Raw genomic sequence first — 24,842 nt, 5'->3', positions numbered from 1 at the left:
GCGCGTACACTCACGCTCACGCACACACTGACGCGTACACTCACGCTCACGCACACACTGGCGCGTTATCGCTCTCGCTGTCGTACGTGCAATCTGACGGTGATCTCTTCTCCGCAAAAATCGAGCAATCGTCCGTCTTGATCAGCGACACGTATCGTTAGATTCGTAACGCTCCGCGCAATGATCGGCAGGTAAATGATCTGCGCCGGCGTTTCCGATATCTTATATCCCGGTGGTACGCTCGGTGAAAATTCGTGTATCGTATGAACGCGTTTGCCATTGCTGTACGCACCCGCGGTCACGTTACACTCCACGCGGATAATATTTACATTGATAATATTAATCGGTGCGTCCGATTCGTGCCACTGTCCCGGCTGCAATATACGCGTCGACGAGAATCCCAGCAGCGATCCGACGTTGTTCGGTTTGTTAAAGTTCACTCTGAAAGCGCACTTGATCTCGCTCTTCATCGTATGGTAATTTGCGCGGAGCACTATCGGGTATTTCGCGACCTCGTCTTCGTAGTCGTTCGCGCGAACGGTCTCCTCTTGCGCGATATCCGCGTTTACGCGAAATTTCACGTTTCAAAAACTCGTGTATGGCCCGTTTCTTGTACGATCCCTCGGAAATCGTAATTTCCGTGTCATTCTCGTCGAAATAAAATTTATTATTCGAAGAATTCACGTTCGGAATCGTGTGATAAGTCTCGAAACACGTTAGCCCGAGCTCGTAGTCACCGTCGCTCAAATCCACGGCGGGAAAATAGTGCTCCGCGAAGATGCTGCTCTTCCCCGTCAGCGTGAACGTTATTGACATGTTGGCGGAAGCTGTTCGACGAACACTGAGTCTTCACACGGCGCGTCGTCAGGTTTTAAATTAGCGCCGATCGTCGTCGATTGTTCGGAGAAATTGCAAACATAATTGTCCACAGATGCTCTGATCGTATAGCTGATGAGACGTGCGATTGTACTCAATTTTCATCACGCTTGGTCCGAAATATCGCACCAGTTCTTTTGGTGGTCGAAGATTGCCGAAACTGTCAAAATATACGACTCTATCTCCCCTCTTGGCGTACGCTACCCAATGAGTACCGGGGCCCGCTGCATCGTCCAAATTCACGATACCGCTCTCGTTTCGACGTATGCCATCGACGATCGGTAACGAATCACGCATGAAAACACCTCTGAAGAACGGTACGCGCATTCGCCTTGCCAGTCGACTCAATTGTACGTTAGTCGTAATACCCGTGGCCATATTTAACGTCTTTCTTGACGTTTTTTTTTATCTTCAATGCTACTTCTCGCCCGCGTTTGTGCGGGCCGAGATACAGTCCTTGTCCATATTTGTACGGAGCGAGATAAAGTCCGCGACCTTCCATGGCGCGTTGTGACGTTGCGTCTCTTCCAGCTAACGCCGCGCTGCTTTGCTAGCGTTCATCGCCGTTGTAATTCCGGCCGCTCCGCCGGCCAGAGAACCGAGAACTCCCAACAACGGTAGAATTGGCAACACGCCGCCTCGTTTCGCTGTTGGAAGTATCCGTTTCTTCGTCGACCTCTTCCTCGTTCGTGTTTTCCGTGATTTCAAGCCCATTCCAAGCTTTGTCTTAGCCTTCATGGCAGCCCAGACGGCTGTAGCGGCTGCCCTCTCTCCGAGAGCCGAATCTCTCGCGATGACGCGTTCTAGCGCTCTCTCGGCGAGTATCTTGTCCGCCGCGTGTCTCTCGGTGAGGCCTTTGTTACGCGAATAGTTTATGTCGTGCTCGCGACACGCCACGTCCAATGGATTTACACCCGGATCACCTCTAGCCAATCGTTCTTGCAAACGAGTACCCGGACCGCAAAACTGATAGCCGGGAATGTGCAGTTCGAACGGAAGTGCACCTATCGCGCGATTGAACAGACTTCTACCTGTTTTTTTTTTTTTGTTGACATTTGCCGCATTCGGCTCTAAAATCGCAATGTCCGAAGGTCTCTGTGCGAATGAGCGATTCGCGGTTCCGCTCGCCTATAAATAGACGTTCGAACGATAAAGTTCGATTTAGTCGTACAAAGTATGAGGGAAAAAATGAGATTTGTGCGACAACCGTTAGCGATTCGCGTGACGAATTGCGACGACAGATCACGGTCGATGGAGGGCAACGCGGATAGGCGCAGACACGGTACGATGCTGCCGACTACTATACGTGCGATCATTTGCGGTCCCTCGAATTGCGGTAAAACCAACGTTCTGATAAGTTTGCTGGAAAGTCCGCACGGTGTACGTTTCGAGAACGTGTACGTGTACTCGAAATCGCTGCAACAACTGTGTCGCACCGCCACGGACTTTGACGCAATGTCGTGCAAGATTCGTCGCATAGCGCAACCTGAGAATGACGGTGACGCGGTTAACAAACTATACGGGGATCAGTGCGTTAAAAGTTTGACAGATCAACGGAAAGAGTCAGACGAGAAGCTTACCGCGTTCGAGAAGGACGTGCGAGCGTTACAGGCTGCGGTGAACAAGCTTCGACGTGCGAATATCGTTGAATCAGACGCGACAACGAACAACAATGGACAAACGGTTTAGCAGAAACGACTATCGAAAGGCGACGAGTGAAGAGAGGCAACGGCTAATTAACGACGGCGACGAACAGCAACGAACGACTCGAGAACGGTTGTCGGACGACTGTCTAACGGTTTAAGAACGATTGTCGGACGGTTGTCGAACGGTTCAAAAACAGCTCAGAAACAATTACGAGCGGTTTAGAAACAGCTGCAAACTACGCGGAGACAGGAAAGGCTACAAACGGCTAAAGAACGTCGACGACGACGACGATGAGTGGTAAGAAGCAGTTAACTGACGACGACGAACGACAACGAACGATTCAGAAACGATTGTCGACCGGCTGTCGAACGATTCACGAATGGTTCAGAAACGGTTACAAACTGTTCAGAAACTGCTACGAACGATGCACTAGAAGCAGAAACGGCGACAACGAAACATGAGACTGTTAAAATCGACCGATGTGGATAAAAATATCGAAAAGCGACGGTTGGTGGACGAATTGCACGCATCGGCGAGAAGAAATTTTCCCCGCAGACACGTCATAGTGCGAGGGTACGACGATCTGTGGCAAGCTGATATCGTTGAGATGCGCCCGTACTCACGTTTCAACAGAGGCTACCACTACATACTTACCGTCATCGATATGTTGAGCAAGTATGCGTGGGCCGTGCCGCTCAAGGGTAAAGGTGGCAGCGAGACAGCTGACGCTATCGCTGAGATAATTCGAGATAGCGAGAGATGCCCTAGTAATCTACAAACCGACATGGGGAAGGAATTTTACAACACCGACGTGCAACGTCTCGTGAGAAAACACGACATCAATCATTATTCCACGTATTCGGTGATGAAGGCATCGGTTGTCGAGCGATTCAATCGCACGTTAAAAAACAATATGTGGAAGATGTTTACGCTCAATGGAAATTACAAGTGGGTCGACGCCTTGCCGCGACTCGTGTCGGATTACAACGCGAGCAAGCATCGAACGATCGGCTTGCGACCCGTCGACGTTACCCCCGCGATCGCCGAAAGACTCTTGGCTACGGTGTACAGCGCGATAACGATCGCGGGCCCGGCAAAGTTCAAAGCGGGCGACTCGGTACGCGTCAGCAAATACAAGACAATTTTCGAGAAGGGTTACACGCCGAATTGGACCACCGAAGTGTTTAAGATCGTTAAAGTGCAGCGTACCAATCCCGTAACCTATCTACTCGAAGACTATCGTGGAAATTCCGTCGCTGGAGCGTTCTACGAGTACGAGTTGCATCGCGCGACTTATCCTGACGTGTATCTCGTGGAGAAAGTACTGCGCAGAAGGGGCGACGAGGTTTACGTGAAATGGCTGGGATTCGATGGATCGCACAACTCTTGGATACACAAGAACAATGTTATTTAATTCGTGCAGATTGTATTTTTAAAACATATGAAAAAATAAACTATGTAAAAAAAATATTAAATACAAAATATCCAATGTATAAAAATATGTAAGACGTATGCAACATATAAAATGTTTGAAATATATACGATATCTTTATTAATATCCTTTCTAATATAATACGTTATCTACTATTGTGAGTTTCGTCTTCATCGTGGTGCCATAAACACTTTTTTTTTAAGAAGGGGGTGTTATTGCATAGACGTATCTATTTCATACTATTTTTTTTACGACGCAGTACGTGAGACAAAGGAAGAAATGCAAAACAAATAAAAAAATAATGAACAAGATTCAGTTGGAGCGAGAGAGAAAGCAAAGGGTATATAATGAGGGATGCATCAAGCCACAGTAGTATGATTTGAGAGCTTAAACACCTCGGTGATACATCTGTGCATTGATTGAGACATTTAAAATCTGTGTGCAGCGATCGAAACAGTTAAAATCTGTGTGGAGGGATTGAAACAGTTAACAATTTATGTGCAGCAATTCATCTGTGCAGCAATTCATTTGGTAAATGTGCAAATTATTATTATTTGAAATTATTGAAATGTGATGTGACATACTTTTTGTGACACCATAATTTTATAACACCATACTTTTTTTTTTGCCAAGGGTTTCCACAGCATGGCGGTGGTTGTGGAAGGTTTCGGGCTGAAGCTCACGCAAAAAAATCTTCACACGATGGTCGGCTTAAATTGGCTCAACGACGAAGTTATTAATTTTTATATGAATTTGCTGATCGCCAGAGGTACATCTTCGAACAAGTATCCGAAAGTTCAGGCGATGAACACGTTCTTTTATTCGAAACTTTTGTCGAGCGGTCACTCGTCTCTGAAGCGATGGACCAGGAAGGTGGACATATTTGCGCAGGATCTTATTATTATCCCTATACATCTGAACGTTCACTGGTGTATGTCAATAGTAGATTTCCGCGATAAAACGATTGTTTATTACGACAGTATGGGCGGTGATAATTCGCAATGTCTGGCTACTCTAAAACTATATTTACAAGATAGTCTTGATAAAAAAAAAAAACAATCTTATGATATGAGTGATTGGGAATTTTATTCCGCCATGAACATTCCGCAACAGACGAACGGCAGCGATTGTGGTGTATTCTCTTGCATGTTCGCCGAGTATGTCTGTGCAAATAAAAAAATTACGTTTACTCAGAACGACATGCCCCACTTTAGAAACAAAATGTTTAGGGAAGTAATAAATGGAAATATTGTATAAAAATTTTTTTTATTGAATAAATGTTTATAATATAAAATATAAAAGTATGCTTGATTAATATTCCTTCCATTATACATATACGTACATATATACATACATTCATATGTACATACGTACATACATTTTATTACATGTATTGCATACATTACGTACATACATGCATACATACATTATATTTCATACATACATGAATCTTCACTGTTCCTTATTATGATAACTACTATGATAAAGGTATGCGATAATGTCCCCACGGCAACGTATCGGTCGAATCCGGCACGATATATCGCTTATCGTCGTACTGCTGTAGAAATTCGGTCGCGCGATCATTGCCTCCGCGTCGTATTGTCCGTCCCACTTCGTCAATAATTTTACATCGACGTGGTTGCGAACATTTTCCATCATTTTCCCGAAAACTGCGTTATTCATTAATTTATGTAAATTTTTTTCGAACTCATTTTTGGCCAATGTTCTAAATTTTGTATTGAGTTCGACGTAAGCGCTGAGCCACTCAGATTGAGCGAATTGCAATACGCGATGTATTTTAGTGACGTGAAGGCCATGCATGGCCCGTGCACTGCTGCAGATTGCGATAATGAATAACATAACGCTTCTTATCGTGCAGCGTGGCGAGAAGTTTGTCCTGCCGTTTGCCAGGCGGTTTATCGCGCGTCGGACAGAACGGTAGGTCAGTGTGCGCGTCGTGTTTATCCTGCGGATACTCAAGATCGACCTCGAGAATATAGCCCGTAGGCGAATCCAAAGCGATCGCGCTAAAGTCAAAATTTGAAACGTCTTTGACCCATCAAAACTCCGCGTAGGGCAGTGGTTTACACATCGCCCAGCCGTACAAGTTGTTGACATCGAAGTACATTAGGTACGACGACGGTTTCGATGAATCGTACGACTGCATGTACTTGTTGTTGGCCTGCGCGTATCTGCCGGAACATTGACTCAGACCACCGCGAATACCACGTTCGATAAACATAACCATGTCAATGTCGGTCAGCAGTTCGAAATTGACACACGTATGTTTCAACATGGCGTCCCACGTAAAGCCTGGTAAAGTGTAGTAGTACGCGGGATCAAGCCCGTAACTCGCGACGCAGCTGTCGCGCAAATTTTCAAACACGTCGGCCAACAGCAAGACATGGGTTTTCAGGTATAGATCGCTGTATTCGCCCAGGGTTCGAACGGAGAATCGCTGCCATACGTTCGCGGCGCGCGTAATCGCTCTCGGATACGGTGTCACCGGTCAAGGAACTGTAAAATGAATCGCGCGGTAGTAAACACGTATCCTCCAGCTTTTCGACGCTGTCCACGTATTCGTATGGAAAGACACCTTTTCGCGTCAATAATTTGAAACCGTCGTCGGATAACGCGGAAAATTTTGAACGTATAATTTTTAATTTATCATTATCTAGGAAGGATGCCAATTTTGCGAGACTCGCGCTCAGAAATTTGTAGGAATCGATAAATCTTAATTTTATATTGTTTCGCGAATCTGATCTTTCCGTGGTGTCTTTCACGTGTTTAGTAAATGAGATGTACTTTTCTTTTGTTATAGGCAGTACATCAATCTTGCTTTCGAACGCGGCAGCTATCTCCTTGATAATGAAATGCGCGTCATAGCCTGACAGATTGTGGAATATTACTGGGATAAAGTGAGAATCCTTATAATTCAGATTGCACGTCGAGTGTGCTGGATCTCTGTAACGCCCAGTTAGGTGGCAATGATCGCGTACACGATTATCATTTGGCGCGAACGGTTTTTCACATATGTGACATTGCGCCGCGCTGTGAAATGTTTCCCACTCGTCTCGCGTTAGGTCTACCATGCATACAATGTCGGACAATATGTTCTTTACGCGATGCGCCAATCCTTTGAATTCCTCGACGAACTACGCGACGCAGTCATTATCGCGACGAAATCGATATGCTGATAACGTTTCATCGTTCGAGCACTGTACGTAGTATGCTATACTACATACTCGATGATGTTGATAGGCGTATGACGCGTGTTCCGTCTCCGGTTGTGTCTTCTGCAGCACACACTCCAGATCGGCGTATACCACAAAGGGAAGTCGCTCTTTCCTGCTGTGATTCTTGAAGCACAGCCACTTGTTGTCCTCACTCGGTAGTTTGATAGCGCAGTCGTTTATTTTTCGGCAGTCCACAGTGTGAGACTGCAACTTGTCACTCGAACTAAAGTAGTGAAGACATCTGCAAAAAAAAATAATCATAAATATAAATTTTTTATACACAAAATATAAAAATGATATATATATTATTAAAAAGTATAAAACAACTTGAATTCGAAGCGCGGATCTAGCTCGCGGCGGGTCGGAGTTCGAAGGAGGTGCGGAGAAGCAGACGGGTGGCGAGGTTAGCGAAATAAAGTCGTGCCTTGATTAACTGACAATAGTAACGTTTATTATATTACAATATACTCTCGCTACATGTGCAAGGGGTCGACACGCGTGTACCGCTCAGGCGGGGTCGCTCGCGTGTGTCCGCGCGGTTTTCGTCGGTTGGGCGTGTGCGTGAGGCGTCGGTGGTTCGGCCGCGGGTGGCGCGGGAAAGCCCGCGGTATGTGCGGGGCGGAGCCGGCGCATTTCGTTCGTCGCGTGGGCCGGATCGCGTGGTGGTAGGTATTGGTCCGAGTGGTGCCGATTTCCCGGTCGGCGTGGTTCGGAGCGCGGAAAAATGGCGCGAGGCGCGGCGGCGATATGAATCGAGAAGCGTGGGTAACGCGGTTGAAACGGGTCGTCGGCCGAGACACACTCGGCGAAGACAGAGAATGCCGGAGGCGCTCTATCCTCTTGTCCGGACAGGCTTCGGGTGATTCGGATGACTGCGCAAAGCTGGTCGTTTAGCCGAGACACACTCGGCGAAGACGGAGAATGCCAGAGGCGCTCCACCTTGCGTTCGGACTGGCTTGGTGCGGGAACTCAGGATCGGTGTTGTCGGAACGACGGGTGATCGGGAATCGCGCTCTGTGCCAGCGACGCCGGGCTTATATACGCGTCGCGGCGTGGTGGGGGTAGCGACGGCGGTTGCGAGTGCCGGGACGGTGCGGCGGAACGATCGGTGGTTACGGCGTCCCGACGCTGCGATCGCGTTCGGCGGCGTTCGGCCGCCTTCGGCACCGCTCGGCGCGGTGAGACTGTTGCCGCGTTAAGTACGTTCGCGGACTTCCTAATATTACGTGTTTGTAAAAAATATGGGCACACTGTGCCCGGTCTTCACCCCGCGGGTGGTCGGCGGGGTGGCTTCGGCGAGGTGTTTGCGCCGGAACGATGCATTTTTGGGGGTGCATCGTTACATCACCCCCCTCCTTGGAAAGCGCGAATTCGGCGCTCTACGTCTTCGGCTTGATCTCCCGAATGCTGCGGACGGAGCCGGTCGCGTTGAATTGAATATGCCATCGTTTGCCTTCCGACCGCGTCTTGTGCTGCCGGGAGACGTGCACATGGTAATGGGGCACCCATATGACGTGCCCGTCCTCTACGGCTACCGGGATCGGGGGTGGTGGTTGGGTCCCTTCCGCCCGTAACGGTCGGACCTCGACTGGTGCTGGTTGCGGCGGTGGCGGCGCCAGGGTGCTCGTTGTGGCCGCCTCTGGAGGTGCCGTCGGGCCGGTGGTCGATATCGGCGGGAGTTTCGCCGGCGCCGGCGGGTTGTTGGCCGGTGTTGGTGGTGGTGCTAGGGGTCTTGAACGGCCCCGTATGGCCTTTATGTCGATTTGCGTCTTCTCCACCTTGACAATCTTTGGCACAGCTCGCGGTCTCGGCTGGCTCAGTGGAGGTGGCGGGGTGGTGAGCCACTCCAATTTCCGCCGTTGCTGCTCATCGGACCGCTGGATCATGCAGCCGACCGTTGGCACGCTTTTCCGTGTCGGCGGTACGCCTGCGGGTTCGGTACTCCTGGCGAGGGCGGCGGCGGCGGCTGACCCTCGGTTAAAGAGCCTCGACCAGGTATGCCCGATGTCCGGGTGGGCCGGATCATACTCTTCTGGCTCGGCGAGGATCTGGTTGATTTCCTCGAGGATATCTTTTTCTATCGACGTTTTGCTCTGGACGGATGCCATGGCTTGTCTGTGAGCTCGTTCGTTTTCGGCGCTGGCATTTATTTCCCTTTTTGAGAGTGGGGCGGTTTGTTTTTCGCCTAATCTTCTGCTTCGTCGTCGTCCTCCGTCTTTGTTTCGTTGTTATTATTATTGCTGTTATCCCCCGGTTCCGTGTTGTCATCGTTGTCGGTTTCTGTTTCGGTATTGCTGTCCTCCTCGATGTCAAGTTCGTTGTTTTCGCCGGCGTCGGTTTCGGTGTCATTACCCTCTTCGTTGTCGTTAGGCGCGGGGGCGGTGGGCGCGGGTTTTAAATCTTGTACGTGGATGTGGCGGCTCCACTGCCGCTTCTGTCGCGGAGATCGACGATTACCGGTGATACAATTCGGCGCACCTCGAGGGGGCCGCGGAACTTTGGCGCTAGTTTGGCGTTAAATGCGGCGGTTTTATTGGAGAGTGGGTATTCGCGTTTCCATACCCACTCCCCGACTTTCGGTGCCCATTGTCGGCGTCGTAGATTATAGTATTTTTCCTGTCTCTGAAACGCTCGCGCCAGATGTACTCTTACGAGCTCGTAGGCCTCCTCGAGGTGTCGGCGCGTTTCGTCCGGTGGGGCGGCCGCGGTGCTTGGAGCGGTCTCCCGGTTGAGAGGGGAGATTGGTTCTCGGCCGAATATGAGATACGCGGGGGTGTAGCCGGTGGCTTCGTGGCGGGCCGTATTGTACGCGAATTGGAGCTCGGGGATGCGCTCATCCCAATTACGGTGGTTTCGGTCGACGTATTGCGCAATCATTGTTTTTACAACCCGGTTTGTTCGCTCGACCGGGTTGCAATGCGGCGCGTGAACCGGTGCATATACGTGTCGGACGTCATGGGCGGCGAGCATTTTCGCGAGTTTACTGGAACGGAGCTGCGTGCCGTTGTCCGATAATATCGTGTCGGGGCAACCGTGGCGGAATATAATCGCTTCGGCGATGTGCGCGGTTACGGCGGTGGCGGTGGCGCGACGCAGGGGGGCGCATCTCCAACCACTTGGAGAAGCGGTCCTGCATTGTCAGGAGCCGTGTGTGGCCTTGCTTCGATCGCGGCAGCGGTCCGATTAGGTCGAGGGTGACCTGTTGCCACGGGCGGGTGACGGACGTGGAGTGCAGTGTTCCCGCCGGTCGGGTTTGCGCGACTTTGTGCTTTAGACACCGAGGGCAGTTTCGTACATATTGTGCGATTTCCCGGAACATGCCGGGCCAGTAATATAACTGGGCGATGCGAGCGATCGTTTTCGCGATGCCGAGATGTCCGGCGGTGGGGGCGTCGTGATTTCGATGGAGGATTTTGGGGCGCAGCTCCTTAGCCACGCATTCCTTCCATTGGACTTTGGGCGGGGTTTCGTTAAAGTTGAGGTTGTGCAATATGTGCCGGTACAGTTTCCCGTCCCTCACCTCGTAATCGGGGGGGTGTTTTGTACCGCTCGTAGCGTCCGGCGGTACCACGAGCAGCGGGGCGGGGTCGTGACGGCGGCGGCGGTGTTTTGACGCGACAGGACGTCCGCGACCCGGTTGAAGGCTCCCTTGCGGTACTTGATGTCCATATCGTATTGTTGGAGCTCGAATGCCCAGCGTCCCAATCTGCCGGTGGGTGCATCTAATTTTTGCAGCCAGCAGAGGGATTTGGTGGTCGGTAATTACTGTGAATGAGTATTCTTCTAGATACTCGCGCATTCGCCGGATTCTCCAGATTACGGCAAGGCATTCGAGCTCGGTCGCGCTGTAATTCCGTTCGGCCTGATTCAGTGTGCGGTTGGCGTAGGCGATAACTCTCTCCCCCTCCGGAAAGTTTTGCGTGAGCACGGCCTCGAGGCCGGTCGTGCTTGCGTCGGTTTGTAGGATGAAGCGGCGCGTGAAATCTGGGCATGTGAGGACCGGCGCGGAGGTCAAGGTATCTTTTAATTTCTCGAACGCGGTATCCTCTGCCTCCCCCCAGCTCCAGCGGGCGTGCTTTCGCGTCAGGGCGGTGAGCCGCGCGGCGATGGTCGCGAAGTCTTGGATGAATCGTCGGTACCATGATGCTACCCCCAGGAATTGCCGGATTTGTTTTACGGTTTTCGGCCGCGGCCATTGGGCGACTGCCCGCACTTTCTCCGGGTCGGTACGGATCCCTTCGCGATCGACTATGTGGCCGAGGTATTGTAGGCGGTCGACGCAAAATCTGCATTTGTCCGGGTTGAGTCGTAAGCTTGCTGTGCGGAGGCGCCGGAATGCTTCGCGTAAAATCCGGAGGTGTTCCTCGAATGTTTCCGTGATAATGATAATATCGTCGAGGTATACGAAGACATGCGGTTCGAGTTCCGGCCCGAGCACGGTATCTAGCAGCCGCTGGAATGTCGCGGGAGCGGAGTGTAGGCCGAACGGCATAACTTTAAAGTGGTAGAGCCCCTTCCCCGGTACGGTGAACGCAGTGATCGGTCGGCTGGGTGGGGTGAGCGGCACCTGCCAGTACCCGCTCTTGAGGTCGAGCGTCGTCAGGTATTTTGCCCCGCGTAATTTATCGAGCATCGCGGTGATTTGAGGGAGGGGGTAGGCGTCGGTCTCGGTCGCGTCGTTAACCCGTCTAAAATCGATACAGAATCGGTGGCTCTCGTCTTTTTTTCGTACCACGACCACCGGGGAGCTCCACGCGCTATTCGATCGCTTTATTACCCCTTCCCGTTCCATTTTTTCGACCTCGGCGTTAATGATGGCCTGCATGGCGGGATTGCGCGGTCGGTACCGTTGTTTAATCGGCTCGACGTTTTCTTTGACTCGGATGTGGTGGGCAGTTTTGTCAGTCGGCCCGCTTACTTGGTCGAAGAGCGGGAGTTCTTCCGCGAGGAATTCCCGGAGTTCCTTAACTTTGGCTGGGGTGTGTGGCGTGATGCCCTCGGTCATTGCGGTGGCGGGGGTCTGGTCGCGGGGTCCCGAATCGACGGGCGCGGGGATGGCGCGTCCTAACTTCGCCCAGAAATCGACCCCGAGTAGTACCGCGCTCCTCAAGTTTGGCATAATCGTAAACGAATGCCAGATCGTTGTGCCGGTGGTCTGAATCGGTAGCCGGACGCGGCCCGGTAACGTGATATGCTGCCCGTTGGCGAGCTGGACTTGCCCTTCCTCCGGGGTCACGGGGAAGCCGAGGCTCTGCGCGAGTTGGGCGGTGTACTCGTTGATGAAGGAGATGTCTGATCCGGTATCGAGCAGGGCGTCCAGCGGACGGTCTCGGATGCGCGTCTTCAGGTGCGGCCGGGGCGTGAATTTTACGGGGAGGACCGAGGGGTGGCCGGAATTTCCGCGGTCCCGGTGTCGTTTCCCGGAGGCGGGTGGCACTCCTTTGTCAGGACGCCGTCTTTGCCGCATTGCGAGCAGAATCTACGGGCGGGGCGCCGGCAGTCGAAGCGCGTGTGCCCGCGCTGTTTGCAGCGCCAGCAGCACTCGCTTCGGTTGTATACGGCGGCGGTAGTCGGTGGGTCGGCGACGGTGCTTTTCGCGGCGCTGTGTTTCCTGCGATTTTGCTGCAATCGCTCGAATTCCCCTGCCCGCTGCTGCAGCTCCCGGCGACTGCGCACATCGCTCCGCCAGATGCGGCTTTGATAGTCGGGGTGCATGTTTTCGTAGAGCTGCTCGACTTGTTCTTCAGTCGAGTAGCCCCCCGCCCTACGCATAAGGGTCAGTATTTGCGTCGCGTATTTTACGTACGGTTCCCCCTCCTTCTGTACGCGGTCACGGATTTCGTTTGCTAGCTGCAGTCGGTATCGTCGCGGCAGGAATGTATCCTTAAAATTGGTTATGAACTCCGCCCAGCGGGCCCAGTTGTCGCGGTTATTCCGGTACCACAGTAAGGCGTTTCCCCGGAGTAATTCGGGCAGCCCGCGTAGCCAGTGCGCGTCGAAAAACTCGTAGGCGGCCCGCAGTTCGTCGATTCGCTCCATAAATGCCCACGGGTCCTTCCCTTCGAAGTGCAACCCCCACTTTCGCATTTGGTTCATGATTTCGGTGGACGGGTTACTCGGGGGGTCGGTGTGTATCACTGTTATTGGGGTGAGCGGAGGGTCTTGATTTAGAGTTATAGCCGGGGGCGGGAGGTGGAGGGTGTCCCGTGCTTCGAACATTTCGGGCTTTTCGTCGATGAATTTACTCAATCGTTTCCGGAGGTCGTCGAGGCTGCCGTCGGTGTGGAGTCCGAGCATTTCCATTTCGTGCGCGAAGTCGCTCTTACTAAGCCGGTAGTAAAACTCCATCATTTTGCCGTTCTCCCGGGTCTGCTTCTTACGGTCGTGTCCCTGTTCGGGCGCCATAAAACAACCTGACTTCGAAGCGCGGATCTAGCTCGCGGCGGGTCGGGGTTCGAAGGAAGTGCGGAGAAGCAGACGGGTGGCGAGGTTAGGCGAAATGAAGTCGTGCCTTGATTAACTGACAATAGTAACGTTTATTATATTACAATATACTCTCGCTACATGTGCAAGGGGTCGACACGCGTGTACCGCTCAGGCGGGGTCGCTCGCGTGTGTCCGCGCGGTTTTCGGAGGTTGGGCGTGCGCGTGAGGCGTCGGTGGTTCGGCCGCGGGTGGCGCGGGAAAGCCCGCGGTATGTGCGGGGCGGAGCCGGCGCTTTTCGTTCGTCGCGTGGGCCGGATCGCGTGGTGGTAGGTATCGGTCCCAGTGGTGCCGATTTCCCGGTCGGCGTGGTTCGGAGCGCGGAAAAATGGCGCGAGGCGCGGCGGCAATATGAATCGAGAAGCGTGGGTAACGCGGTTGAAGCGGGTCGTCGGCCGAGACACACTCGGCGAAGACAGAGAATGCCGGAGGCGCTCTATCCTCTTGTCCGGACAGGCTTCGGGTGATTCGGATGACTGCGCAAAGCTGGTCGTTTAGCCGAGACACACTCGGCGAAGACGGAGAATGCCAGAGGCGCTCCACCTTGCGTTCGGACCGACTTAGTGCGGGAATCCAGGAAGCTTTGGCTAACAGAAAGGAGCTGGTCCTTTGCCGAGACTCACTCGGCGAAGACAGAGAATGCCAGAGGCGCTCTACCTTCGGTTCGGACTGGCTTGGTGCGGGAACTCAGGATCGGTGTTGTCGGAACAACGTGTGATCGGGAATCGCGCTCTGTGCCAGCGACGCCGGGCTTATATACGCGTCGCGGCGTGGTGGGGGTAGCGACGGCGGTCGCGAGCGCCGGGACGGTGCGGCGGAACGATCGGTGGTTACGGCGTCCCGACGCTGCGATCGCGTTCGGCGGCGTTCGGCCGCCTTCGGCACCGCTCGGCGCGGTGAGGCGGTTGCCGCGTTAAGTCCGTTCGCGGACTTTCTAATATTACGTGTTTGTTAAAAATATGGGCACACTGTGCCCGGTCTTTACCCCGCGGGTGGTCGGCGGGGTGGCTTCGGCAAGGTGTTTGCGCCGGAACGATGCATTTTTGGGGGTGCATCGTTACAAGTATAAGTACTTACCGATCACAAATGTACTTCTGACCATGATGCTTGCTCAATTGTGAGCTCACGAGACGGGATAGATTTTTAATCCACGCGAAATGTCTAACATTGTTGTCTCGCGGATCCTGCACGTACAGCAGATTCATATGTTTTTTAACACTCGTGCGGTCGGTAAGCCGTATTGGAAGAACGTTTGACGTCTTCTGTCCCTCGATGGTATAGACGTTGACGGATATATTGTTGAGTCGTTCGAACTGTTTAATTTGACTCAACGTCATTGGGAACTCAATGTCTCGTAAATCCAGTACCCTTGAATAATGCGGGTATGATGATTCCCGTTCTGAATGTCTTTCGGCTGGATGTAAGGCGGCGACCACTGACCATGCAAAACATGCATTGTCCATAGACAGCACATTGATCACCGCGTTCTTCACTTTAATGTCTTTAGGCAATTCCAAGTGACACCCCGCGCGCAAAGGATTGTACTTGTTGACGTTCACCGTCAAATTGAGGATTCGAGTCAACGCCCACCCACTGTCGCGTTGGAACTCTTCGAATTTCGCTAATGTGCCTCGTTAACGTGCCGCTCGTACCAATCGCGCAAGTGCGATGTACGACAGAGTTCTATGTTATTTGTACATATACTCTTATTGTCACGTTTATCACCCGCCACAAACTCCCCGTTGAACGCAGTGTTCACTTTGACACAGTTATGTTTTTTTATAATGTCTCGCACTCGCTTGCACACTACGCTGCAAGCGTCTTCTAAAAATTGTCGCGGCTCTATATGGTCTATATTAATTACCGCACCGGTCATTATTCGCGTTTTGAACGCGGCATTGATTTCTCGCCATACGAGTTCTGCCGCGCGCGTGTCGCCACTGTTACGTGCGTTCGCATAATCACCACCGCTATGGATAAATTGTCTTTCCAATCGCGATTTCACACCCTCGAGTCGCGCTATTCTGGCAACCAACGATTGCCTCTGCCCGATCGAGAGCGGACGTTTGGCACTACTGCGAAAGTCTCGAGCTCGTGTCTCGAGCTGCTCGACGAATTCCGCGCATTGCAGCGTCCATGTGAAATATTCACCCAAGGTAGTTACTTGGTCGGACAGCTCCAACAGATCGCGTTCGGTTTGCTCGAATTGCTCCATGTTTTATCTATTCAGATTCAGGTTGTTCATCAGATTCAGATTGTTCATCACCACGAATTCGACGCACATTCCATAATGTAGACTTATCGATTACGTCACACTCTTCGAAGGGGCACTTGCACACGCATCGATGACACGCTGGATAATGTCGATAGATATACTGAATGTTATAGTGTTCCAACACAAATTTATAAAGACTGAAGAAAGGGACATCACAGTGCCAATTATCACAATCGATAAGTTCACGTTCAAGAGTTCTTTGCATCTTATTGTCGACGGAACGGTAATAGTGTTGCAGACGCAAATTGTACCTTGCCACCACTTCAACGCACTTCCCAGTGCCTGTGTGAAATTGAACTAGCAGATCGACTAAGCGTCTTTCTATCTCACGCATAACTGTAGTCGCCCAATAGTGATACTCCTCATACTGCGACTTAAAGTCATGTTTAAACAGTTTAATGTATAAAGGATCATCACGAACTAGACGAGCTTCATATTCTTTTACCTCGTTCCGCACCTGTATGTATATTTTTCGTCTTATGTTAGACTTCCAGTCATAAGGATGCTTATCGGTATTGATAACAACTCCTTGTCTAACGATGCGTTTATCGGTTCCGCGTATCCCGAGTTTGCGATCGCGAACAAACTGCACCAGTGATATTCGTTGCACATCCGTCGATTTTCGTCCTCGATCTTTATCACACAAAGCATTGGCAATATCATCTATTAAATGGTCACCATAGTAAAAACGGTCGCAATAGTATGGAAAGTCATCGCTTTCATCATTTTCATAGTCCGGTAACTACAAGCGATTATTGTCAAGCGTCATTTCTTCTTGCTCACTGTTATGAAAAAATAAAAAAATGTTCACGTCGCGAAAGCTAATGTTTGTTTCGTTGACATTCGCCGCAATCCTTAATCATCGGAGCGGGACCGTCGATGTGCGTTTGCTGCCACGGTTGGTTGTAATGTTCGTCACAGCGACGATTGGTCTGAACCTCCAAATCCGCCTTTATATGCTCCAGAAGCTTGTCCCACACGTAGTAAATGTGATCGCCGCACATTTGCAACAGAACGGTTTTTGGCACAAATTGCAGCTGTTTGGCGCTAAAATCGCGAATGTCCGAAGGTCTCGACAGCAGGACAAACATCTTTGCGATTGAGCGATAAAAGAATCTCTTTTCCAGAGCATTTGCACGTGACAATGTTCAACCATACAATAACGAAGAAACCGCGATACTTTTCGATCGATGTATCACTCTCAAATCTGACTTCTGCGGCTTGATGCGCTTCATCCCTCGTTATATACACTTTGCTCTCTCTCTCGCTCCAACTGATTTTTTGAAAGATCTTTTCCTTATTTGTTTCGCGTACTGCGTCGTAAAAAATAGCGTGAAATTGTTTAGTCTACGCGATAACACCCCTCCTTTTCTTCGAAAATGTTGTTTACAACGAACATGTTCCAACAGGTTCGATGCGTTATCGGGTCGATCATCGTCCCGATGACGTCATTTCTTTCTTTGTCTTTAACGTACTGCGTAGATAGATTGTTTTTTAAGTATAAATCATACTATATTTTCTTCGCGCGCATTTCTATTCGAGCCGTATATGCGACGTCCGCCAAAACTCCGGCTGCTTGAATTTGCAATCAAATATCGCATATCATAACATAGAAGCGAGGCACCGATGTTCTGGCGGACATCGGTGCTCGCAGGTGTAATGCGAGACGTATCGCGACTATCAGTTTTATACACCGCCATTATATTTTTTTTCTGGCGATTTCTGCAACCGTCATTGAATTCAGTCTCGTCGAGTCGGCGCAAAGTGTTACACGTATATACTTTTTATGAGTTTCTTGTGTACGAACGTGTTTTGTGTTTGGGTGATTAAACTAATAGCGTTTTCGATTTGGTGACTCGACCCGACCCAGGAGGAAGAGAGAGAGAGAGAGAGAGAGAGAGAGAGAGAGAGAGAGAGAGAGAGAGAGAGAGAGAGAGATTGATTGATTGATTGATTGATTGAGCTTTATTAGCCTTCTCGGCTATTTTTTTTACATAAAATATCATTAAATTAATTCCTCTACATGAGGTACAATATATTCTCTTAACCTACGTTTGAAAGGTTCAATTCTTTGACATTGCTTAATTTTTATCGGCAGGGCGTTATACATGTTCAAACCTTCATAAAATATACTTTTCTGTGCGCTTCTCGTCCTGCGATATTGAATTCTAATATTCTCAGTCTGCCTCGTTTGCCGTCCACTCACATCTCCTACTATTTCTATTTTATTACTTAGGCTGCGGTCTACTTGACGCTACAAATGCTTCGAAGCATTCCTCTTCTCTTTTCTTTCAATGAAGAAAGAAGGAGAAGAAGAACGTTTCAAAGCATTTGTTGCGTCAAGTGGACCGCAGCCTTAAATGTTTTGGCATTATGCCTCTTACTATCTTAAAAATAAAAATACATACATTGTACATTAGCCTCTGTCTTACATTCATAAACTTAAGGGTTTGCAGCATCAATTCTACCTTTGTGTATCGCGAGCATTGCAGTATGACTCTCATGGCACGGTTTTGTGCCACTTGCAGTCGATTCAGTTGCGTCTCACCCATGCCTATTAACATCGTTGCGCAATATTCAAAGTGAGGCGCTATGATAGACTTATACACAGTACATCGAGTGTACGCCGATATATCATTTCCTATTCTATTCAGAAAACTCACTTTTTTCCCTATTTTCTTCAACATATAATCACAGTGATTCTCCCAACGGAGTTTACTATCGATCATTACACCCAGATGTTTCGCTATCTCGACACGCTCAATTATAGTTCCATCCAAACTTTTTACTATTATGTCTGTTTTTATTTCTTTCCTTATACTTCTAACTATCATATATTTGGTCTTATCTGCATTCATTTTTAACATATTCACATTCATCCATTCTTCAAGTATACCGAGCACCATATTTAGTTTTATTTCTAATTCCTCACAACTTTCTCCTGTTACACTTGCGGTCGTGTCATCTGCATATAATCTAAATATGCTTCCCTCCGGACAGACTTTAACTGTATCATTTATATATAAAATAAACAATAGAGGTCCTAATACTGATCCCTGTGGCACGCCATATACTGTCTCAATTATTTTAGAACATATATAATTGAATCTAACTTGTTGTTTTCTATTACTTAAATACGATATTATCCATTCCAGTACCACTCCTCTTATTCCATACTGATATAATTTTTCCACTAATCTTACCCTATCTATTGTCTCAAACGCTCTCCTAAGATCCAGGAATAACACCCCCACCATTTTTTCCTCCTCAATTATCAATTTCCATTCCTCAATAAAACTTTGAATTGCTGTCTCACACGACTGCTGTTTCTTAAATCCCGATTGGTATTCGGTTATTATTTCATTGTCTTCTAGAAATTTTTCCAACTGTTTTTTTATAACTAACTCTAATACTTTTTCATATATTGGTAACATATTGATCGGTCTATACTCGCTCGCTTTTTTTGGTTTGTTTACCTTTAATATCGGTATTATCGTGGATGTTTTCCATTCTTCTGGAAATTTACCTGTCCTAAGCGAATCATTTATTACCCCTACAAACTCATCTTTTATCACAGGTAGCACCATTTTCAGTATATCACTATTTATCCCTTCCTCTGTTCCGTTCTTTCGTGGTAGTTCCCTAACAATTTGTTCCAGATCACTTGCACTAATTGGCTCAAAATTTTCCATAACTCCCTTATTCTCGATAACATAAATAGGTCTCCTACCTGTGCCTTCTATCCCCTTATTACTAATAGATTGCACAATGTTGCTAATACTTATTACATAATATATATTAAATTTATCAGCTATATTGCATTTTTCTATGTTTTCTAATATTTCAAAATCTACATTATTGATGTTCTCTAAACCTCTTTGCTCACCTTTAATTAATTCTTTCAAAGTTTTCCACATTTTTGTAAGATCACTTCTATTATTATCTATCATATTCTCATAATATTCTTTCTTTTTTGCCCTAATAAGTTTAACTACTGCATTTCTTTCATTCTTGAAAAATTCCCAGTCCTGTTCTTTACCTGAGCTTATTGCTCTACTGTGAGCCACATCCCTTACTGCTGCCATTCTAATTTCATCTGAATACCACATTTTCCCTTCCCATATTTTTGGAATCTTAAACTTTTTCTTAGGTGCTACAGTATCCATTACACTTACTATACTATTAACAAATCTCTCCGCCCTTTTACTTATATCTAGCCCTTGACCTTGCTCAGTTCTTTCTTCCATTATTCTAAGAAATTCATCTACATTAAATTTACCATAGTCCTTGCCTCTAAATTTTTTATATTTATTTCTCTTTTTATTCATATTAGATTCTACTTTTAGCCATGCATGGTCCGTTATTTTTGGTTTCTCATTCACTTGTACCTTTATTTCTTTATTCGAAAAAATTAAATCTATCATTGTTCGACTATCTTTTGTAACTCTCGTTGGACAATCAACGTATTGCCTCATCCCTAGGTTTTGCATTACCGTTAATAATTTCTTTGTGTAAAATGAATCTACCAATCTACCATTATATTTATATTAAAGTCCCCTATCACTATACAGTCATACTTTATTATTAGATCTTCAACCGTATCTTTCAAAAATCTCACAAAATCGCCATTTGACGCACTCGGCGAATGATACACTACTGCTATCATACCTTTATACAAATTCTCTCTTATTTCTACCACCACGCACCAACAATTTGACACTATCTTTTTCTTATCAACTATTTTAAATTTAATATCATCCCTAACATATATATATATATATATATATATATATATATATATATATATATATATATGTTAGGGATGATATTAAATTTAAAATAGTTGATAAGAAAAAGATCATCCCTAACATATATATATATATATATATATATATATATATATATATGTTAGGGATGATATTAAATTTAAAATAGTTGATAAGAAAAAGATAGTGTCAAATTGTTGGTGCGTGGTGGTAGAAATATATATATATATATATATTTTATATATATATTGTTATATATTTATTGTTATATATATATATATATATATATAACAATACTCCTCCTGTGTTTCTATTTTCAGCATCACATCTAACTATACTATACCCCGGTACATTGACCTCACTATCCTCAATTTCTACAGTCAATCTAGTCTCGGATAACGCTAAAATCGCAGGATTCACCCTCTTCATAATCTGATGTTGAATTTCATCCTTATGCGCCAAGAAACTCTGCGCATTTGTATACCAGAGTAATTCCGCTTCTCCTTGTAGTTGCTATTTTGCATCTTCCAGCCGGCTTTTTTTTCTCCTCCTCCAATACTTTCTTAAATGTCGGACATTCCGAATCCAGCGCCTCGTGTTCAACATTTATCTTCAAGTTGTATGTCTGATTCTTAAAGGTACAGTTTACACACCTCTTCTTTGCCGTTGTACATTCGTTCGCCTTATGATTTCCTGCACATTTATAGCATGTTTCCTGCCTCGTGCAATTCTTGGCAATATGATAATATCCCCAGCATTTAAAACATCTTCTAACACTAATGTAATTAAAGATCGGACACTTTCGCCATCCTAAATTTATTTTTCCTCTGCTTATTAGTGATTTATGAGTGCTTTCATCCGGTTCGATTATTACGGATCCTTGCTCAATATCCTTATTTTTTCCTCTTAAAATTTTTTTTACTAAGTGCATACAGCATTTCTCACCAATTCTATTCTGCTTCTTCATTATATCTAACAATTTATCATCCTCCATTTTTAATTCCTCTCCACCAACATTAATTATTTTGATCTTAGGTTTCCTCTTCTGTGGCTCCGAGACCTTGACCTCCTCACCCATTGCCGCTTGTACCGTCGCCTTTAGCTTTTCCTTCTCTTCTTCGGTCTCACATCCTAAGATCACTGTCCCTTTACCTCCTTTTCTTAATTTAGTGATTCCTATTTCCATTTTGGATATATCAATTTTATCTTTAATTATATATTAGAGAGAGAGAGAGAGAGAGAGAGAGAGGCGCTCCTCCCGCGCCCCGGCTTCCGTTTGGGGGCACAATATCCGCGCCCGGCCGCGCGCGGGAGGACCTGTTCCGCCTGACGAGGTGTCGATTTCCCCTCATGGACAAAGCGCTGATTGCCTACGCGAACCGCGTAGCGAGTTTGTAGAGATAAAAACGTCTACTACTAAGGAGTATAAGTTTATGGTGAGACGCTTACTAAACGTAGTACTCCACGCACGTGGAGTAGCAATATAACAAGACTATAATTCCCGAAGATTATTTCGAAGAATGTTGCAAGACCTTGGAGAATTTCGCATCGACAAACTACGCAGTGCGCTATTGAGTTAGTCTTACCCATTGTACGTCGCTTACCGGCGTCGTTGCGAACGAGGCCCCCGCGACCCGACGGACCCTGCGGCGCAACCGCGGACCTCCACGCGGCCCCCGCGAACCCCCGCGGACCCCCACGCGGACCCGCGGCGCGACCACGAACGCGAACGCGGACCCCCTCCCCCCGCGCGGACCAGCGGCGCGGACCAGCGGCGCGGGTGAGTCATCCCAATGAGTCATCCCGGTGAATCATCCAGGTGAGTCATCCCGGTGGTATGCCAATGTCACCTCTTCCTCTCTCCTTCCCCTCGTAATCCGATACCCCTGTGTAACCCGATACCCCCCTCCCCTCACCCCCGCGAAATCCGATACCCCTGTGTAACCCGACACCCCCCCTTTCCCTCACCCCCGCGAAATCCGATACCCCCCTTCCTCACCACCCCCCCTCGTAATCCGATACCCCCTTCCCTCACCCCCTGACCCCCCCGCGAAATCCGATACCCCCTCCCCCCCCCCCTTACCCCCCTCCCGCGTAATCCGATACCCCCCTCCCTCAACCTCTTCTTCCCCCGCGTAATCCGATACCCCCCCTCCCTCACCCCTCCTCGGAGCCCCCGGGGTGAAACTCCCTTATATACCCTACTAAGTCGTGAGTCGCAAAAATTGACCAATCACAGTCGATTATTCTCCTCAAATTTGACTGATTGGTCAATTCTTGCGACTCACGACTTTGCGACTCGCATTGTAAACCCGCATTACACAACGTTGGGTTTTGAACACTTTCAAAACGCTTATCAAACGCTATGTATAACGTTTCGTGATAGTTCTGCAATGTTGAGGAGACGCTTTTCAGAGCACGTTTAATAAACGCTGATTCACTTTCGTGCAGAGAGTTTGTTATCAGACTTTTCAAACGTTTAGCAAATGCTTTTTCCAACGCCGTAAGACAAGTGTTTTCCCTCCGTTCAGCAAACACTTTTTCAATGCGGCAAATTATAGGGCCTTTACGCAAACGGCTTGGAAACGCTTTATAGTGCGAGAGCCCACCGCAAAAATTTGGGTCCATCGCTTTTATGGATAAATTTACTTGCAAAAGGTAGTTTATAAGTCATATTATCATAAACGATTGTCAGCCAAACTCGTACCCCTTGCGTTATGAGCAATAAAAATTTATTAACAAGTGGATTTCTAAGCGATTTGGGTCCATCGCTTTTATGGACGAAACTTGTTTCATTCGAAAGGGCATCAAATTCCCTTTTAGAAAATACCCGGCTGATTTGCTCTGGCCCCTGCAAAACCCAAGCTGATCATGATTTTTGACTCAACGCGCGAGTCAGATCGAGCGTGGCGTTTGAAATGCGCGCCGTAAACAAGAACAGAGCGTCGCGCTTTTATTTATACTTTGGATACTATCTAATATTATAAATTTTTAAAGATTATAATTGTTGTTATTGTTATTATTTAACGTTTATGATATTATAATATTGTGTAGGGATTAAGAATATTTTTGATTTTCTTTATCATTCATATTATTATATTTTATATGTTAATTATATACTTTTATCATTTATCATAGTTAAAAATATCATATTTCCAGATAAAAAGTATGGAACTGTCAGAGAACGTAATGTAAATTGGAATTTTGTCGAATATTTCCAAGTTTTTTACATTTTTTTATAATTAATTGAATTTTAACAAAATCATAGCAAATACTACACGGAAAAAATGATATGTAAAAAATAATAAAATTATCAATAAAAGATACTGTTTAGCACTGTAATTTAGTCATTTTACTGAATTTTTATTATAAATTGATGTATGAACCTAATCTTACTGTAATATATATTAATATTATTATACACTGTAAAAAAAGCATTGATGTGCATATCAAAAATTCATTTGACGTGTTAGTAGTATCTCATTTATTTTATTGAAAAATTACGAGTTTATCATTACCCGTGGCCGAGTTACATAATAAACTGTAAATAGTCATCAGATTTCTGACGATTTTTTACAGTTTATTTTTTTCCGTGTAGTATTTGCTATAATTTTGTTAAAATTTAATTAATTATAAAAAAATGTAAAAAACTTGGAAATATTCGACAAAATTCCAATTTACATTACGTTCTCTGACAGTTCCATACTTTTTATCTGGAAATATGATATTTTTAACTATGATAAATGATAAAAGTATATATAATTAACATATAAAATATAATAATTAATATGAATGATAAAGAAAATCAAAAATATTCTTAATCCCTACACAATATTATAATATCATAAACGTTAAATAATAACAATAACAACAATTATGATCTTTAAAAATTTATGATATTAGATAGTATCCAAAGTATAAATAAAAGCGTGACGCTCTGTCCTTGTTTACGGCGCGCATTTCAAACGCCACGCTCGATCTGACTCGCGCGTTGAGTCAAAAATCATGATCAGCCTGAGTTTTGCAGGGGCCAGGGCAAATCAGCCGGGTATTTTCTGAAAGGGAATTTGATGCCCTTTCGAATGAAACAAGTTTCGTCCATAAAAGCGATGGACCCAAATCGCTTA

The 24,842-nt window shown here is 47.0% G+C and overlaps 2 protein-coding genes across 2 annotated transcripts; one reads left to right on the top strand and one right to left on the bottom strand.

Annotated features, from left to right (window-relative positions):
* The first annotated feature begins 2,980 nt into the window (after nt 1-2,980).
* On the top strand, nt 2,981-3,937 carry LOC143896473 (uncharacterized). The gene is made up of 2 exons (XM_077404375.1): nt 2,981-3,334; nt 3,521-3,937. The coding sequence occupies exons 1-2, from the start codon at nt 2,981-2,983 to the stop codon at nt 3,935-3,937; spliced, it is 771 nt and encodes a 256-aa protein (XP_077260501.1).
* A 3,152-nt stretch (nt 3,938-7,089) lies between these two features.
* On the bottom strand, nt 7,090-15,129 carry LOC143896468 (uncharacterized). Its single transcript, XM_077404370.1, has 2 exons — nt 14,752-15,129; nt 7,090-7,432 (listed from the first exon to the last, which is right to left on the bottom strand). The coding sequence occupies exons 1-2, from the start codon at nt 15,009-15,011 to the stop codon at nt 7,111-7,113; spliced, it is 582 nt and encodes a 193-aa protein (XP_077260496.1). The 5' UTR covers nt 15,012-15,129; the 3' UTR covers nt 7,090-7,110.
* Nucleotides 15,130-24,842: the final 9,713 nt, after the last annotated feature.

This window comes from Temnothorax americanus, unplaced genomic scaffold (assembly GCF_048541705.1).
Source record: "Temnothorax americanus isolate GAGA-0224 unplaced genomic scaffold, ASM4854170v1 Scaffold185, whole genome shotgun sequence".
NCBI lineage: Eukaryota > Metazoa > Arthropoda > Insecta > Hymenoptera > Formicidae > Temnothorax > Temnothorax americanus.
The sequence above is the reverse complement of the archived record's forward strand: the minus strand, read 5'-3'. Positions and strand labels throughout refer to the sequence as shown.

What these genes read in the sequence shown, in the direction of transcription:
- LOC143896468 (XM_077404370.1), bottom strand. Translation starts at nt 15,011, where the DNA reads ATGACGTTGAGTCAAATTAAACAGTTCGAACGACTCAACAATATATCC. An exon ending in CAGAAGTACATTTGTGATCG is followed by an intron (nt 7,433 to 14,751) that starts GTAAGTACTTAT and finishes TTTTTTTTGCAG; the next exon opens with ATGTCTTCACTACTTTAGTT.
- LOC143896473 (XM_077404375.1), top strand. Translation starts at nt 2,981, where the DNA reads ATGAGACTGTTAAAATCGACCGATGTGGATAAAAATATCGAAAAGCGA. An exon ending in AGGAATTTTACAACACCGAC is followed by an intron (nt 3,335 to 3,520) that starts GTGCAACGTCTC and finishes AACGCGAGCAAG; the next exon opens with CATCGAACGATCGGCTTGCG.